Source organism: Camelus bactrianus, chromosome 10 (assembly GCF_048773025.1).
Source record: "Camelus bactrianus isolate YW-2024 breed Bactrian camel chromosome 10, ASM4877302v1, whole genome shotgun sequence".
Lineage (NCBI taxonomy): Eukaryota > Metazoa > Chordata > Mammalia > Artiodactyla > Camelidae > Camelus > Camelus bactrianus.
The window spans coordinates 68,356,518-68,376,389 of record NC_133548.1 but is presented as its reverse complement, the minus strand read 5'-3'; the positions used below and the strand labels follow the sequence as shown (position 1 = coordinate 68,376,389).

The following is a 19,872-nucleotide window of genomic DNA, read 5'->3' as shown; positions in this document are numbered from 1 at the left end:
CTGTCTAGATTTTTGACCCACACACACCCTCAAAAAGAGTGACAGCAAATTTTTACATGGTGTTTGGTGGCAACTTTTTTTTTAATATTGCAGAGTGTAGTTTGTGTGTAAGTGAACAAAAATGATGGCTTTACCAGAACTACATGTACTGTTTTCACTAACTGTGTAATAAGGGAAGTGCTAAGATTATCGAAGTATGGTGTTGCCCACAGTCTTTTAAACCATATTTTCATGGTCTGAATTCTAGGAGTAACTCTAACAGAATGAATAATGAAAAGGGTCAATGGACCAGAGTGACTGTATTGACCTCTGTGAAAGGATCTAGAGGGACGTGTGTGTATAAAGTAACCTGATATCATTACCTACTCAGAAACTTTTAGTTGACTATAAACAAGAGTAGGTTTTTTTTCTGCATGTGTATTTTTTATTGAAGTTTATAGTCAGTGTACAATGTTGTGTCAGTTTCTGGTGTACAGCATAATGCTCCAGTCATACATGAACATACATGTATTTGTTTGCATGTTCTCTTTCACCGTAAGTTATTACAAATATTCAGAGTAGTTTTTATTCCCTTGATTCACTCAACAAATGTCTGTTGCATACTTCCTGTGTGCAAGACCTAACAATTAAACAGTCGTGTTAGAAAGAGAAGCCAGAAGGCTGGGTTGATGATGTGAATGGATTTTGGTGCAGCACATCCTAGCATCTGGGCATTAGTTTTGCACGTAAGAGAACCTTATTTTATCCATTCACTCACATTGTTGGTCTGTGAAAGATGGACTTTGTTAAATGAAGCTTACTAATAGCCAGGATGTCGGCTTACTTATTTATAGTGCAAAAAAAAAAAGATACTGCTAGAAAAACATGACAGATCACGCCATTCTTTCACAGTAGGAGACTGTAGTTGGAAGTCAGCTCAAGATCAGATGCAGATTTCAGGCCCTCTGAGGCCTTGATGGAGAGAAATCTGCCTCGAACATCTGGGGAAAGGAATGATGGTCCTAAACTAAATAGGGACACTTCTTCACAAGGTCAAACATTATCTGGTTTAGCTCATTTGAATAGCAGACCTGTAGAGTTTTGAGGTTAAAACACTGTACATAATAAGTGTTTAAGACCTAAAATCTGTAGGTTACATATGTTTATCCAAATAAACCAAAGCCCTTTAAGTTTGCCAAGAGAAGGATAATTTTAACATTTCTCAGAGAAAAAAGAAAAAGGTTAGATGCAGAATGATAATCATAACCAAGGTGACAGCATGCACGAGGGCCCCAAAGTGTGCATCTGCAGGTCCCCAAGAGGATTACCGTTGCCCGGTCTGGGCTTCCTCGTTTCATCTTTGTCTATGCTCTTCTCCTATCTTAGACCTGTTACAGCAATTGTAGCTTATCTGACATCTTTCCCATAATATTTCAGAGATATCTTTGTTTCTATACAAGGAGACTTGCAAGATGCTTTAGCCTCAGGACGGTACATTTATAAATGATCTCTTAGGACACATTGCATCTGACATGTTGCATCTATGGATGAATGGTTTTACATTGTCTTTTAACTGTAACTTCAGTGGGTAGTATTTTCTTATTTGAAACTTAAAGCAACACAGTATTTGCTAAGTTTGAAAAAAGACCAAGCAATATTCGTTCTGTTAAGGAACATTCAGTCCAATGGAATAGATGAGATACACAGCTATACAGTTGACCCTAGTAAAACTCGGGAGCTGGGAGCATCGACCCTCTGAGCAGTCAGGAATCCATTCGTAACTCTACAGTCAGCCCAGGTCTGCATCAGCAGAGTCACCCAGTCAAGCAACTGCAGATCATGTAGTGCTGTAGTGCTGAAAAAAACCCTGTGTGAGTGGACTCATGCGGTTCAAACCCGTGTTGTTCATGGGTCAACTGTAGAGGTATGTGAAAGTGACATTAGATGCAGATATTTTTTTATAAAAGGGGGCCAGAAGAACATTTTTGGTATCAGGGACAAGAGAAGGCTTCAGAGACAAGGTGTCAGTTAAAGTATACCGTGAAAGAAGAATGAGGCTTTGATAAATCATGATAAGAAGAGGAAGCATTCCGGATAGAAAGAATAGTGTGGCTGGTGGTGTAATAAAAAGGAAATTATGAGACAGATTTGGTAAATATGAATGAGAGCAGCCTAAGCATGGTTCTCAATCTTTTCAAGTGTGAGGGTCCCTTAATAACATAAAATATGTTATCATATCTTCCCCTACAGCATCATAATTAAAACTTTTAATAGCTGCTGATTGAGAAAATACATTTGTGCATATGGTTTCTCAAACAATACTACAATAAGTACTGGCCTCCTAGGGGTTTCAAGTATTAAAAAAAAAACTGACAATAAATTTATATTGGGGAGAATGGCAGAAAATAAATGTAGAGGCATATGTTACAGGCTGATCAAGGAAGGTCTTGAAAGTCCGGATAGGGTTTGGAAATTGAGTAAGTGTTTATCCCCAGTCCAATTTCATCTTTCAATATCTCCACCCTGTATATTAATACATTGTAGCAGAGTTGATGTGACAGAGAGGTTTGGGGGCAGTATTTCCTTTTTATATACTTATTCTTGATTCTTCTATTTGTTAAAAAAAAAAAAGAAAATCTATTCAGGTCAATGCTTTGACATTTTTAACCATATCTTTCTTCTTGGTCTTGGTTAGCCAGTGTATCATCAGTATCAGAAGACTGGAAAGTCCTTTGCCTGGTTGTATGCCTTTAAGCATCCCAGAATATCTTTTTTTTTTTTTTTTTTTTGAGTTGTAGTCAGTTTACAATGTTGCATCAATTTCCAGTGTAGGGCACAAAATACCTTCTGAGTCACTAATGGCCATTGCATGTGTGACGAGGGATTTTTTTTCTTTTTTCCAAATCAAATGAATAAATCAAATTACTTTCCTGAAAGAAACGATGGGAAACAAATGAGATTAGTCTACTAGGAGTTAAGTCAGGTTTTATAAAGACTTGAAAAAGTGATTTTTCTAACATCCCCTTCCACTGAAATTCCTATAGCTAGTGTCACCAAAACTTTTTACCTATCAAACCAGATGAATACGTCCAGCCCTCACCATGTTTCACATGCATCTGGGGCCACTGACAAAGTAACCCTTTCTTGCTGGAACTCTTCCTTTGGTGGCCATCACTTCCCTTCCAGGTAGATAAGTTTCTCTCAATTTACACATCTATTTCCTTTGTGGATTTGTTCCTCCACTCATACCATGAATTCAGCATTTCCTGGTTCCGTCTTCTAGTCCAGTATTTCCTCACTCTGCAAGCTGGATGCGCTCATTCATAGCCTTGTCTTCGGCTACCACCGTATTCTGATGACTCCTAATTACATGGTCCCAACCCAGACCCTCTACGAAACTAGTGGGCCATATATTTCTACTGCTTATTTCACATTTCCACCAGAGTGAACTTCCAAGCCAACATGACCTACTTTTTAAGCCTGAAACCTTTTCCTGTATCTTGAAATGGCACCGCAGACAGAATCATGGGTGTCATCCTCAGCTCATTTTTCTCCTTCACCTCCTGTCTGCTTCGTTATCAAATTCTGTCAGTTCTACTTATCGAATGTAGGATTCATTATACATGCTACTTACACTGCTACCGCCATGAGCTCGTTTAGATCCTCATCCCCTTTCCCTAGATTTTGGTTGGAGCCCCCTCACGGACCCTATTCCCGCAGTTTCACGCTGCCCCCCAAACAGTCATCAGTCCTGCCACCAGAATCATCTTTGCAAAAACAAGTATAGTCAATCATATTATCCTTTTCAGAACAAAGCCCAGACTTCCTAGCCTTAATATCCAAGGCCCTTCTGTGTTGAATTTGCAACATTGTCTCTCACTCTGCCTCTTCAGGAACCTTTAAGGTTCAGTTCCCACAAAGCTCTTTGCACAATATCCTGCCTTCCTTTGTCCATGTTGCTTTCCCTACCTGGATGCCCTTCGAGGGTGCCAATCATCCATCACTTTCCTTAGAGCAGTTTCCCCAAGCCTTCCCAGACTGAGCCAAAGGCGTCTTTGCTCCACCACTCCCCACCACTCTCCCCTTGCTTTGTCAACACACCGCTATCATATTTGGATGGTAGTTATGTTCTACTTATCTGTCTGTCTCACAGGCTACAAGTGTTAAAGGCAGAAACAACATCTTGCTAGTCTTTATATCTCGTTGCAAAGTGAGCTTCCAAGCCAGCATGACCTACTCCATCCCAAAGGGGTGCTCAAAGAATTTTTATAGAAATCAAAATTATGAAATTGATAGGAAAGGACCATGCTACTATGTATCATTACCCATCAAGTCCTTATTCATAGGGTCATCAAACACATGTTGGTGATTGCACACTGTGCTGAAGCTTCTTCGTGTTCCTCAGAGTTTACACTTTGTGTCAGAAGGTGCTGAGACCCTTGCTGCAGACTGTTTCAGTACATGACAGTTTTTACAGGCGCACAACTGGACAGTTTATCAGAACTCTGGAATTAAGCCAGGAGAACCATGGAAGGTCATATAAGCCATGTGTAACTGTACACTTTCTTTTCCATTTTTTTTGAAGCATTAAGGATTAGACAGCTTGTGACAGGGCTTTCGTCAGAAATTGCTGGGTCAAGTCACTTTAAAAGGAAAGGGCATTTTTCTTTACTACTTTTTGAACACAATTGCAGGTCATCCATCACTTCTCCATGTGAAGGTTTTCGTTTTGATCGTCATCTGAAATGTACTGCATTTACCTGATCATTATCACCAGTGGGAATTTGATCTCAGTGTTCCCGTCTTTGTTTCAGTATAAAGTAATGAATGATATTAGTTAATGGTAAAAAAAAAAAATTGCACTTCTGTACCAAGCATGTTCAAGTCAATTTAACAGTGTACATTTATCTCAGATAAGCCTTCAAAATGGTAGAGTAAATAATGCTATTTTCTGAGCTGTTTTCCATTTAACATTTCCATTTCCATTCTTTATGGAAAGAATATACTTTCTACTATTAATTTGGATAATTTCTTAAGTTTTAAGTTATTTCAGCAAGATTTGCCTTTGATACTATAATATACTAAAAATGTTCCTTTATTTCTAGTCCTTAATAACCCCAGAATGAAAAAATGAACAAAAACCCCACAACAAAGGATAGGGTAGTGTAAATGTACATTTAAGTAGAATCTTTGTTTTTAAAAAAAGAACAGATCAATTGTTATATGATCATATAAAATTTTAAAAACTGCTTAGAGATTAATATAAAACAAAGGTCTAGAGAGGAAAACGTAGCGTAGTAAGTCAAATATTTAGGTATTATAAAACACTTTGTTTAGAAAGTTATAAAATTGTCTAAGAAAGGTATGGAGGATAATAAATGTATTTCTGGCGATGACAGAGAACAATATATTAATGTTTTAATACATCAGAGTAATTCAACTTAACTTTCTGCCAGTCTGCCATTTTTCATATATATGTGAAATATAACATTTGTTATGTTTATCTAATAACATATAATATGTATATTCTAAACACATATATTTGACAAATATGTATTTGCTGGTATGTATGAAACATATATGAAATGTTAATTGTGGAAAGTATACATTCCAGATAGGATACATAATTCTCATTTTGAATTTTATTGCTGTTAATAACATTTACAGTTTAGTGGTGTCATACAGGTTCCATGATATATAAATACATAAAATATATTAAAAATACGTATATATACATATAAAATGCCTCCTAGATCTCATTTTGTTTTAATATTAGTGGTTTTCCATCAGACTGATTGATGGCCTTCCTGCAGCCATTGCTCCATCAGAAGTTCTGTTACAGGATCTATTGGTAGACCAGTAACAGACCTCTGCATAGCGCTCTAAAATGTGCCTAATGACGCATTTGAGTGTCACTGCAGTTCTGTCAGCTAGTTATCATTATCATTGTGATTTTACTTACAAGGAAATTTAGATTCTTTGATCCTGAATGACTTGCACCAGGCAGCGTTCAGTACACGGTAGAGCCAGAGCTTGGACTCGGCCTTCACTCCAGAACCCCTTCCTTTCTGATGAGACGGACCACCAGTAGGCAAGTCTGTATATGCCTCCTTGAGGGCATCTTGCTTTGCAAAAATTTGGAAATTTTATTTATGTCTCATCAAATGATTCTAAAGTTTTTTATTTGTCAAAGAATTAATTACCCATTTTTTAAAGCCTGTAAAATAATCCGTTTATAAGCAGCATTTCTGTACTAGTTCTATTGTATTAAGAGTGATCCATAATTTAAAAAAAAAAAAACAGAGAGGTAATATATAGACATGAACTTCAAATTTTGTATTTTTGGCTCAGGTATCTCCCCATACCTCTAATTCATAGGTATATGGATATTCCAAAGGTTCCTCAAACAAATCCAAACTTACTGTTTTCTCTCTAGCCTGTTTCTCCTCCTTTATTTTACCTCAGTAATGTTATCATCACCCACTGTGCAAGTTAAAAAATAAATTGAAAGATCTATTTGACTCCCTCTTCCTCTCACCTATATATAGTCAGTTGCCAGATTTCTTTGCTTTTACTCTTTAAACATTTCTCTGATGCAGTCTGTCTTCTTTGCTCCTACGTCTTGACTTATTTCAGGCTTACTATCATCTCTCTCCTGGCCTTTGGCTACAGCTCTGATCTTCTCTCCCTAACTTTAGACCTGTTCCCTTGAATCACCTCCACATGGCAACCAATAAGCCATGCATAATATAAATCAGGCTATATATATATATATATATATATATATATATATATATATATATATAAAATATCACTCCCATTGCTCCTTAATAGGCATACAAGCCCATCAGTCTTGTATGGTCCCACATTTCCAAACACCTCTTTGCCTCTCCCTCCTTTAAGTTCGTCAGTGCTGAGCTGGTCATCTTCCCCCAAGCAGGCAAGAAGAGAATTTGAAAGAGATGGAGAGAAAACTTTGACTACGTAAGTCAAGATTTGCCCTTTTTCTGCCATTCTTCCTCTGCCATCAACACCAGAGAAAGGCCTAAAAGAGGGAGGTTGTGAAGGCATGAAAGACCAGAGCATTCACACACACACACACACACACACACACACACACACACACACACACACACCCCTACACACATCCATACACACAGACTGTAAACCCCTTAATAAGCCTTATGGGACTATAGAACGAGACTGGATTAAGTTTCAGAAGGCAAAAGTGACCAGAAACCATGGAATCTACCCAAGATTTAGTTAAAGAATGTTAAAGAAAAATTACAACACAATTGAAAGCAGTGATTTTAGAAAACCAGTTCATGTTTGAATCCCAAAGAAGTGAGATTCCTCAGCAGACTGCCTCTGTCCTGCTCAGGCGTTGTGTCCGTTTTAGGACAGTTTCCCGAGCTCTTTGCTGCCTGGTGTGCTCCCTCTTCACCTTCTCCATCACGGTCCTGATCTGCTTGTCTCTCCTGTTGAGTGGCAAGCTTCCTTCCAGGGCAAGGACCGTGTCCTACTCATCTTCATAACCCCAGCATTTGAACACAGTGCCGTGCATACGATTGACTCTCAATAAAGCAGTGTTGAATCACTGGATGAATGATTGACGCTTGATTCAGTTAGTGAATCCTCAGAATGATAAGTCTTAGTGACTAATTTTAATGAATTTCAAAATCTCTTCTCCTTTTTAATTTTTCAAACTCTATTATAATTATTTCCTGATTTTTAATGTAAATATATTGAGATTAAACCATTATATTACCCTACTTATATCTATTTTCAAATTTTTATTTAAGCTTTTTTGACACAGTGACTTTTGTGATCATTTTATTTTTTATTCTTATTTTTTCTTATAATTCTTTGTAAAATTTTATTATTTTTATTGAAGTATAGTTGCTATACAGTATTATACGTTATAGACGTACGGTTTAGTGATTCACAATTTTTAAAGGTTATTCTCCATTTATAGTTATTATAAAGTATTGGCTATATTCCCTATGTTGTACAGAATATTCTTGTAGCTTATTTTATACGTAATAGTTTGTACCTCTCACTTCCCTATTCTCACAGCCCCTTCCCCGTTCCCTCCCCCCACCGGTAACCACTAGTTTGTTCTCTATTTTGTGATCATTTTATTTTTTAATTTGTTCTGCAGGGTTTCGAAACTTACATATTGATGACCAGATAACCCTCATCCAGTACTCTTGGATGAGCTTAATGGTGTTTGCACTAGGATGGAGGTCCTATAAACATGTCAGTGGACAGATGCTGTATTTTGCACCCGATCTAATACTAAATGAGTAAGTAATAACTTGATTTTGTCGTTATTGTTATCAACAGTATATATGTGGGCTTATACATCTAGCGTCCTAAATGACAGAATTTTCCTGAAAGGTTTCTAAGGATATTACTTGAAATGACAACATTAGTAGAATTGTATTATTTTATCAGTAATTTGATATTTGGAGCTTTTTTCTTTCAATGTATAGTATTTGTCTCAAATCAGATTTTTTTAAACTTCAAAAATGTATCAAGAAATATACTTAACGACAAAAGTAAATATTTAGTCTGCAAATTAAAATTTTGTACGTTGGTAGTAATGAAGATAATGAAATAAATGAGGAATATTTTTGCTTGAAAGTATTGATTTATCTTCAAAAGGTAAAAATATTCTCTCTTCTCAGAGGAAAAATTAAACTTGTAATTTATTTAAAACATTGAAAGATAAATATTTCAGTATGCTTGCCTATATTTAAATTACTGTCATTAACTTTCTACATATAACTTTAAACTGAATAAGAATCTTTTCATGGAAATATTTATACTGCTCTAATGGTGCATACTGACTCAGAATTACATAACATGATCATTACACTTGTATAAATAAGTCTTCAGAGATTACAGGTAACTTTCATACACTCTAATCTATTTTATTCTACAATCCCTTGAAATTGGTAAGGAATCAGCATTCAGAATTTGTGTTCGTCTTGTCAGTTATTTAATGTGGCTAATGTTCTCTTCCTCCATCACCATACATTTCTTCCAGGAAAGTTCACAGTATAACACTGAATACTCTAAACTGAATACACTGAACTATTCTATACCATTCAGTTTCTGTGAATTGAATTCACTCTCCCATTGGACTGTACACAAAATTTTATGTACTTTTTCCCACAGGAAAAATTAATGAATAAATAAAGCCTTTCCTGAGTGGTCCTCAGCACCATGTCTCAGCTCCGACAACTTTGCTCTCCTTTCTTGGTTTAGGTTTTTAAAATGTGGGAATAAAAGTGAGAAACAACATTAATCTTAGTTAATGTGTATTGAATGTAATTTTCTAACCTTAAAATTTCTTAACCTCAAAAATCCAGCATTGTGAAAAAATTTAGAAGACATTTAAAATTCCAAGTATTGAGTTTGTTTATAAAAAGTCATTTTCATTAAGTAAGGTAGTTACTAAGTCTCATATTCTCTGATAAATTACATCAACTGGCTAAGACACTGTGTGTTTTTGTTTTTGTTTTTGCTTTCCTGTTGCTTTTCCTTTTGTGTGTTGTGTGTGATGCAAGACAGCGGATGAAGGAATCATCATTCTACTCATTATGCCTTACCATGTGGCAGATCCCACAGGAGTTTGTGAAGCTTCAAGTTAGCCAAGAAGAGTTCCTCTGTATGAAAGTATTGCTACTTCTTAATACAAGTGAGTGAGCGCAAGTAACTTAATCCAAGATAATGTACTTCCTTAAAGTCTCAGACAACAATAGGGTCATATGGTTATAGATGAGGTATGAATCTTAATTATAATTGCGGAATGGAAACATCTGTAGACTATAATAAATTACTTCATGTTTCTCAGATTTCACCTGTCACCTAATACTAAAATAGCCTATCAATTCAGCCAGTTTCTATTCCTTTTTAGATAAAACATGATTAAATGACTTTTTCATATTCATCCAATAAGATATTATAAACCAATTAATATTGCATAAACAAAAAGGATTTGTTCTACAAAGTTTACAGTTTTATTTGTAGCTATTCTCTTTATGTCAGGATAGGCTAACTGTTATAACAAACAACTACAAGTATCAGTAGCATACTACAATAGCAGGTTATTTATCACCCACAGTCAGTCCAGTGGGTTAGCAAGAAAACCCAGGCTCATTTCATCCAGGGGCTCTGCCCTTTGGAAGCAGCTTGGAGTCCTCCCTTGGATCTGATTAGAAGATGAGTACTGAGCAAGGCAAGGTTTGGAGGCAAAACCTGGAAGTGTCTTCCACCCACATTCCATGGCCCATGTTAACTCCAGGAGAGGCTGGCACCCTACCTGTATACCCTGAAGAAGAAAATGGTGTATTATGAAACAGCATTGGTCCCCAGAAGGACAGGCATATCCATCATTCTTTTTAATACACAAAAAGCATGCACCTCTGCCTCGGTGGATCGCCAAGGATCTGGGTGGGTAAGTTTTAGAAACTGCTTTTACCTTTTACACTTTCTGTGCCCTTTCCATGCACAGGTAGTTTCAGCCTTTGACTGTCTGAATTGATCCTTTCTTCACTCATAGTGATTTGAAAGGGAACCACAGGGAGCTAGGACCTTAGGCAGAAGGTGCGCCAAGGGTCTGTCTCGGCAGCATCTTTGCAGGGACCACTTTCCAGTGGCCACCGATCTCAAATGGGGGGGCTGGGGGAGTAGGGAGGTATACAGCAAGAGGAAAGGCAGAAAAACTGAACTCTTAAAAAGGGAGTTTACCTCATGAAACTTACGCCCAAACACAGACCAGTACAGAATCTAAGGATCCGTAGCCCTGTCCCTCACCCTTGGAAACTCTTCAAGCCTAATTTGATGACAAAGTATAAAGCGGACTAACAGCACTGATACGGGGCTGGCCAAGGGAGTCAACTGGAATAAATTTAGTAATACAGCAGTTAACTTCTGCCCTCCTCTTCTTGACAGTAGTGGCTCCTACAGCAGATACTTCATAAATAGTCCTAGAAATCCAAAATTAGTTGATATCATTAACATAATTCTGTATTTATGTAGAGGGCTACATTATGCTGGGGGACCCAACAACCCCAGAATCCCAGTAGCTTATCAAAAACAAGTTAAGTATTTATTATTCTCACTATATTTCCAGTGCAGATTGACAGAGAGGCTTATTGTCATCATTCAGGTGTCCAGACAAATGGAGGCGACATCTCGACACATGTTTCCCTAATCACTAGAGCAGTGGTTAAAGAAAAAAAGGGAAGCAGTAAGGGAAGGAAGGGATGTACGAATGACTTCCACTCACGTACCATAGAAAGCAAGGTTCTTGGCCACTTGCAGCTTCAAGAAAAGGGAAAAATCACCTATTTATTGGATAGTACTTAATACATATATTGTAAATATATATTATAAATAATTATGAATATATGTTATTACATATAATAACTTGTGTGATATAATTTACACAAATTATAATCAAAATCCCAATGGAAATTTTGAGGAGAGACTTGGCAAAGCTATTAAAAATTTTTAAGTCTTGAAAAATAAATAGATAAGTATTATAAAAATTTAGGAGAGAACTAGAAAGCTACAATAATTAAGGGTGTGGAAGAAGAATACATACACTGAATTGTTAGTCAAGTCAGACAGTACATACTAGAGCTTAATATACTGGAATGGGAACATCACAAATCTAGGAGTAGGGAACAAATAAATATTGTTGAGAAAAGTCACTTTATATTTGGGGAAAATTAGTTTGGATATTTAGTTCGGATATTTAGTTCAAATTATACTCTAAAATAAAGAGCACATATTTGTAAACATGTCAGTTGTTAAAAAACAAACTAAAAGCGATACAAATGATTTAGAAATCTCAAGTAAAGAATACCTTTTTAAAAATAAATGCAGTAGGAAAGTTGGCAAAGGAAGTTTATTGACTTGATAAGAATTTAAACCTCACATTTGCCATTAAAAATTCAAAGACAGATCTCCAGGAAAATATGGCAGGTTATACACACTTTTACCATTGTTCCTTCTAAAACTACATGAAAATACTATTAAAGAGTTTTGTTTTTTTTTTAAGAAATAAAAGGGAAAGAGAATGGAAGAAAAATCAGTAGCAATAAAATTCTGGAAGCCAGCAAGCAGAACTAATTTGGCATACCTGAGAAGGTGGATTCTATGCCAGAAGTTAGAAAAGCCAAGAAGCATCTTAATTGCATCACTGAACATCCAGCATGTTTTGCAATTACTGACAACAGTGTTTTGTTTTTAATGAGAGTGAAAGTAGAGTTGAAAACACCAACTTCTATTAAAAATCTGTTTCCAAATATCACCCAACCATGTAATTGTTTTTCTACAACTGAGGCAGAGATTGTAGATTTATTCTCTGAATAGTATATAACAGAAAGCAGCTGGATTAGTGGATAGCAGGCACTGATATTAGTGAGGGGTTCTATAGTGAAATAGACTAAGATTATATATCAAATGTTGAGGCACCATTCTCCAAACCCACCTGTCTTCTAGAACACTGTCATCCATGTTTGCATCCTCCAGCTGGGAAAATGAAAGAGTCTTCTCTATAGAATTTGTTTAGCCAGAAAGAAAAAGAACTGAATATACTAATATTAAGAGTTTCTCTTTGACACAGCTCAGCCAGATTGCCCTGAACTAAAGCTCACAGTCAATAAGGACTGCCCATTGAAACAGAACTATCAGTCAGCTTCTTAGTGTTCTGCTCTTGAATATAAATAAATAGCCAAGACGTCAGAGGGAGGTCTTTGATACCAAAGACAACAACAAAACAGAAAAAAAAAAAAAAAAAAACGGAGGAAACAAGACTATAGGGAGATGAAAACTTAAAAAAAAACCTATCGTTCTTTATAATGTAAGAGAACATAGTGCATCCATAAAATAAGAACTGGATACATGAAAAAGGAATAACACAAAGAAAGGAAAGACCCCAAAATTACAACGACTGGCAGAACAACTATCTATCAGAACAACCTGAAGACTAGCAGAAAAGTTTTTCCATAATTAAACACATAAATAAGGAACCACAATGACACGAGTAGGAGGGATGGAGACATTATATAGTCAGGACTCACACCCCTGGGTCAGCAACCTACAGACAGAAGGAATATCACAATTGTAGAGGTCCTTTCCAAGAAGCAAGAGGTCTGAGTCCCACATCAGCCTTCCCAGCCCTGAAATCTTGCACCAGGAAGATGACCCCCCCATAATAGCTCGCTTTGAAAACCAGTGTGCCTTATGTTTAAGAGAACTGGAGGTCTATAAGAAACAGAGACTCTGCTCTTAAAGGGCATGTGCAAAATCTTGCATACTCCCAAGTCCTAGCACAGTGAATTTGAAAGGAGCCTGGGTGTGACCCACTTGCTGATCTTGGAAAGCCTCCCAGAGAGTCAGGAGGCAACTGCTACTACCCCTGGGAACAAAGATGCTGGCAGCAGTCATTTTAGAGAGCTCATTCTACTGTGATAACCCAGGTGCTGGCAAGTATCATTTTGGAATCCTCTCTCTGGACTTTTAGCACGAGGGACATACCTACCCTCTAGCAAACAGGCAACAGCCCCAAGTCACCCTCATTCAAAAAGATATATGCATACCAGTGTTCACTGCAGCATTATTTTTAATAGCTAAGATATGGAAGCAACCTAAGTGTCCATTGGCAGATGAGTGGATGAAGAAGATATGGCATGTGTATATATGATGAAATATTATTCAGCCATAAAAAGAAATCTTGCCATATGCAGGAACCTGGATGCATCTAGAGGGTATTATGCCAAGTGAAATAATTCAGACAGAGGAAGACAGATATTAAATGATCTCATTTATATGTGGAATCTAAAAAACAAACAAAACAAAATGGAAACAGACTCATAGGTACAGAGAACAAATAGGTGGTTGCCAGAGAGGAGGGGATAGGGGCAAAATAGGTGAAGGGGATTAAGAAGTACGAACCTCCAGTTTTAAAATAAATAAGCCATGGGCATGTAATATTTAGCATAGGGATACTGTCAGTAATATTGTAATAACTTTGTATCGGGACAGATGGTTACTAGACTTATTGTGGTGATCATTTCATAATGTATGTAAATATCAAATCATTACATAATATGCCTGCAATTAACATAATATTGTACATAAACTATATTTCAATAAAAATTTAATTAACTTAAAATAAATCAAAGATCTAAATGTAAGACCTAAAACTATGAAACTCTTAGAAGAAAACATAGGGGGAAAGCTTGATGACATTGGAGTTTGCAGTGATTTCTTGGATATGACACTGAAAAGAGGCAACAAAAAAAAAGAGATAAGAAGACTTAAAATTTAAAACTTCTGTGCATCAAAGGACACAGCACTGTAAAAAGGCAACCCATTGAATTGGTGAAAACATTGAAAATCATGTGTTTGCTAAAGTAATATTAACATCCAGAATATGTAAAAAAAAAAAAAAAAAACCCTACAATTCAACTGTGAAAAATAACCCAATTCAAAAATGGATAAAGGCCTTGATGGACATTTCTCACAAGAAACAAGCAGCCGTCAAGCACACGAAAAGATACTCCACATCACTAATCATTAGAGAAACATGAATGAAAACTACGATGTGATACCACTTCATGCCCATTAGGATGATTACTTACTCTTAGAAAAACGAAGAACTATGCTAGAAAAGAAATCAGAGCATATACTGTATGACTTGACTGTGGTAGCGTTTTACATAGCTGAAATAACAAACACTGAATAGTGATCTGACCAATGTTGTGAAAATTGTATCAGGAAGATGAGGAATAGGAATCTGTATGTGTGAGTGTGTTGGTGGTGTGGTGGTGAAGATAGATCTGGAATATGGAAATAGAGCTACAGCCCCACTTTCTATACTGGAAAGTCAAAAGGTAAAAATGAAAAATCAAATATCAGCACTACAAGGATGTTACTTAAAGCTATGGAAGGAAAGATGGAAAGAAATAGTTGAAAGAATTCAAAGTGTTTGCCTCTGGAGCATGAGAACATTTGGGTTGCCCAGGGGAATTCTCTTTCCCCTTATAAAATCACAAAACTGATAAAATATTTTAAAATTATGCTTTAAACAACAAATTTAGGAAAATATTTCAATATAGCTTAGGGCCCTATAAATAAATGAGTACAAAACAAAAAAAAATTTAAAAACAACCAAATTACTAGTAAGTATAAAAAAAGTGTTCAACCTCACTAATAATTTGAGAAATTAAAATGAGATGATATTTTATTTTTCTCTATAAGAAGCAAATATTGCCTAAAATGAAAATACTCAATCATGGCCACAAAACAGTTATATAGTAAGAAGCAGTTTAATAATAATAATTCCACTTCTAAAAATATATTCTTAAAAAATCAGAAGCAACATTCATTGTAAGTATTATTTAGACTACTAAAATATTCCAAATGCCAAATGATAAAACAAGGACATTGTATTTCCTATACATTTTTGTGATATGTTTTATGTGAGAATTAAAATATTCATTTTTGAAGAATTTTGAATGATACAAGTAAATATTCTCAATAGAATATTAGGAAATGTCTAAATAATCATCTAAAATATTAGATTGTAGGATCTCAGGTGATTTTTAGTTTTCTGTGTATTTTCTGTATTTTCTAAAATGTTTCCAGTGAATATACATTATTTTTAAGTTAGCTAAACCAAAAATAAGTATGATTTTTTTAAAGTGTTCTTATCTAAAATAGCATCTTGCTAACTACCCTTGACTCACCCTCTCCCAACTTACCTCTAATGTATTTACAAGAAATCCTAAAAACTCACACATGGAATCAACAAGAATCTGAGAGAAAATTCTCGAATCATTTAATGTTGGATGCAATAATTAAGAAAACAATAATGAACGTAAAGAGGTCAAAGGAAATAGAAATATTTTGGAGAGCTGGTTCATCATAGAGCTGAAATCTAAGGAAAAGAATAAGAAAGGAGGCTAATTTTCAGAGCTGTCCAAGGAGCACAGGATAAGAGCCTCGTGATTGGACTGTCGTATCCTGGGAGTGTGTTGTTAGTGGTTGGTACTGAAAGGATGAGGCAGATGGGGTTAGATCTGCTTTTCTCTTAAAGAGGATGAGTGGTTCAAGTTCTGGTCCTAAACACTTAGATGGACAGAGTGAAGGTGCTGGGTTACTAGTTTTCCAGCTCTTTAAAACCCAGTGGGAAAGCCATACTTCAATAATCAGAAGGAAAACTAATTTTATAATCATGTTTAAGAGTGAGGGGGACGTGAGAATTGGTCGGGAAGTTTAGAAAGAGTTATGGATGTTTAAAATAGTCGCTGTCTGAAGTAGGAGGATGAGATCATAGACACACACAGCACATACATACACATGTATGTACAACAGTTAAGTTTCCAGTTGGAGCAAAAATCTCATATGACCTAAGTGACCTTTCTAAGTCCCTTTCATACTCAGGATCTGAGTTCTTGAAAGCTCATAACCAGAGAGTTAACTTTTGGTTTCTATTGATTTGTTATCTCTGACCACCTTTGTTTCAAGGGAAGTGGAAGCCAAGGTCTGGTTGGGGTACAGGGAATAAAGTAGGAGTTTTTTTTTTAAGATTTCTTTCTCTCTCTTTGCTGGCCTCATGCCATTAACTTTACTCAAATGAAGTACACTTCTTTATAGAAATATTGCTGTATGATCCAGAGATTCTGTGATTTTTCTCTTTCAGCAATTTCTATATAGTTGCAGGAAAAGTCAGAAATTTCATTTAAGATTGAATGTTTGTAGGACAAGTGCAACCAAAATAAAAGGAAACCAGGAAATCGGGAGTTCTGGTAATAGAGTTGCTAAAGAAATCAACCAGGACATCTCAGACAAGTGACAACAGAAGCACCGAAAAGATTTAGGAGAAAAGCTATGGGTAAATTGGCAGTGTAGTAGAAATAAGAGAACTAGCCATAAGAACAGGAAGTTGTGCTTAAGATTTGGATGTATGAATTAAAGATTTCAGAGGTAAATGTGTACATTACGAGTTAACATCATAAGGGGAATAAGAGGCATTCTCACTAAAATCAGAAGCAAAACAAAATAGGGTTATTTCCATCACTGTTATTATTGAATATTGTTCTGGGAGTCTTAAATAATGCACTAAATCATGAAGCAGAAATGAGAGCTTCAAGTATTGGAAAGGAGAAAATGAGGATATTATTTGAAAATAGCACTGTCAAATACCAAGAAAAAATAAATAAACAAAAATTGTTCAAATTTAAAATATAAATACATACATACATACTGACACGAATAAGTAGAGTATAACCAAGTGGCTGAATAAAAGAGAAAATTCAAATATCAATATCTTTCTCTCATATCAGCAGGGAGGAGTGAGGAAATTTAATGAAGCAGTGTTAGAATTACAACAAAAAAGATAAATTGTCCAGGAATAATATTCAGGAATACTTCAGATTTATATAAAGTCAAAACTTTACAGAGATCCACGTATTTGTTTAAAAAGAGAGGAAGAAAAAGACCCAGCATACATGTATTGTAGACTGAGTCAAAACCAAGTATTTGAGACAGGAGTGTTGAATTATGTCAAGCGCTCTTTGGAGCACCTGCTAAGTCAGCTGCATATTCCATTGATAACAGCTCTAAAATAGGTAAGCTGAAATGTTCTTTAACTTACCTAATTGTTCTTATCATATTCTTCAAATGAACTAGAAGTTCACGTGCCCTAAAACTATCAGTAACACTCTTTCCTATGTAAGATGTTTGTTTCAAGAGTTGCATATCATAAGAAATCATTATACAGCTCAGAAATTTATATATAAACAGCTAGAGTCATCTTTTTAAACATAACTGTCACTTACAATTATTTTCTTACAGTTCCTTTGGAAGGACTCAGAAGTCAAAGCCAGTTTGAAGAGATGAGATCAAGCTACATTAGAGAGCTCATCAAGGCAATTGGTTTGAGGCAGAAAGGTGTTGTCCTGAGTTCACAGCGTTTCTACCAACTTACAAAACTTCTTGATAACTTGCATGATGTAAGTATTTTGTTGTCTAGAACATCAGGAATTATATTCTAAATTATATCTGTAACTTTTTAAAGGTTATATATAAATTTTACTTCCTGCGGTTTCTTCTTTATATTTGTTCTTACATTTTAAAACAGTACTTTCATCACACTGCTCAGAATTTATATTGTACTTTCTTCATTTTCAGTGTAGGTCACCCAAATATCCTTTTACTAGTATTTGTATAATTTGAGAATAATTTAATGCTTGATAGGAATTGTGACACAGTTTCCTGAATATGCTCTAGAATATTTTAGAAAAGATTTTATGTATACAGGAAAAGCAAAGTTATGGATGTGGAAATTAAGACTCTCATACTATTTTGCATGGAGTTATAAGTCAGTAACAATGCTATTTGACAGTCTGGCAGTATGCAGCAAAACTGAAAATTTACATGCTTTTCAAATTCCCACTTTTTAGGATTTATCTTAAGTAAATAATTAGGCAAGTATTTAAGATATATATGCAGCATGCTTATACAAGAAGGGGAAAAAACCTTAGAAGTGCCTAACACCACAACTGGATTAATAAAATAAGAAACATGGGGTTAGTTAAGACATATTGTGTACAAGCTTTTATCACTACTGTGTTTAGAAACCACACTAAAATAACAGTCAAGGTGTAGAAAAGCTCTCTCTTCATCAGTTTGGATTTGAAGCCTTACTCCTGAATATGAACAGATAGCCAAGGATCATTAGCCATTTAGATAAAGCCTCTAAAATGAAAGACAGAAAGCAAAATAAACAGAAAAAAAAAAAGTAACTTGAAAGAAAAGGCACCAGTTGCAGAGACTAGAAGAAATCTTCCCCAAAATTAAGATATTCAGAGAAATAAGAATGATGTTGCATCCATGAAACATGAATAGAAAACACTTAAAAAGGAACATTTAGCAAGAAAATACTTTTGGATAATTAAATAAAGAAGAGCAGAAATTAAAAATTCAATATAAATACAAAACTTGGGAAATATAAACCTCAGGAAAACTCAGAAAAAAATAACAAAAAAGGTAAAGATATGAAAAATTAAAGTGAGAGCAAATTTAGGGGATTTTTCTAGGGGGTTCCATTCTACAATTAATATTAATTTCCAGAAGAAAGAAAGTGAAAATCAAGGAGAGGAAATATGTAAGAAATTAGAAAATTTGCTGGGACTGGAGGATATTTCTGGGTATAAGGTCCCAGTGTACAAGCACAGGACAGTTGAACCAAGGCACAGTATTGTAAAATTTCAGTATGCCAGGAATAAAGAGAGAATTATAAAATATACCAATGAGAAAAGAGATAAGTCACATCAAATCATCAGGATTCAGAATGATACTGGACTTCTCAACAGCAATACTGGAACCCAGAAACAATGGAACAGTACCTTCAGAATTTTGAAGGAAAGGAAAATCTTCAAAGAATTTTACACCAGCCATACCAGCAAACAAATAACAGTACCTGAAAGTATTTTCAGACCTGCAAGGTCTGAATACAAACTTTCTCAAGGGCGTCTACAGGATTTCTTACAACAAAACTCTGGAGTGAGCCAAAGACAATGAAGATTCAAGCCGGGACAGATGCAAAGGGGTGTCAGCACGTTGACTTGCGCTTAGGCGCCATTGGAGCAGCAGTACAGAGGGTTTCCGGGTACTAGCACCGAGAAAAAAGATGGAACTGAGAGATTACCAATATGTCTGAACCTACTGAAGTGAGTTTTTACAGCTCTGTCAGAGAAGTTGACTATGACTTTGAGATAAAAAGAAGAAACAAAGGAGACAGAAACATGAGGTGATTAGCCCTAGCAAGATTAAAATGAGTCACATAAGAAAGGAAATGTAATCCAG

The 19,872-nt window shown here is 35.6% G+C and overlaps 1 protein-coding gene across 4 annotated transcripts in view; it reads left to right on the top strand.

Annotated features, from left to right (window-relative positions):
- PGR (progesterone receptor) overlaps positions 1-19,872 on the top strand; it is a 94,886-nt gene that overhangs the window by 56,649 nt on the left and 18,365 nt on the right. For 3 of the 4 annotated variants that reach the window (XM_074372925.1, XM_074372923.1, XM_074372924.1), the window contains 3 exons: positions 8,141-8,285; positions 9,555-9,685; positions 17,860-18,017. In XM_074372925.1, the coding sequence (XP_074229026.1) occupies positions 8,141-8,285; positions 9,555-9,685; positions 17,860-18,017 (434 nt within the window). Of the gene's footprint in view, positions 1-8,140; positions 8,286-9,554; positions 9,686-17,859; positions 18,018-19,872 lie in introns of those variants that run through there. The other variant, XM_074372926.1, reaches the window with a different exon arrangement.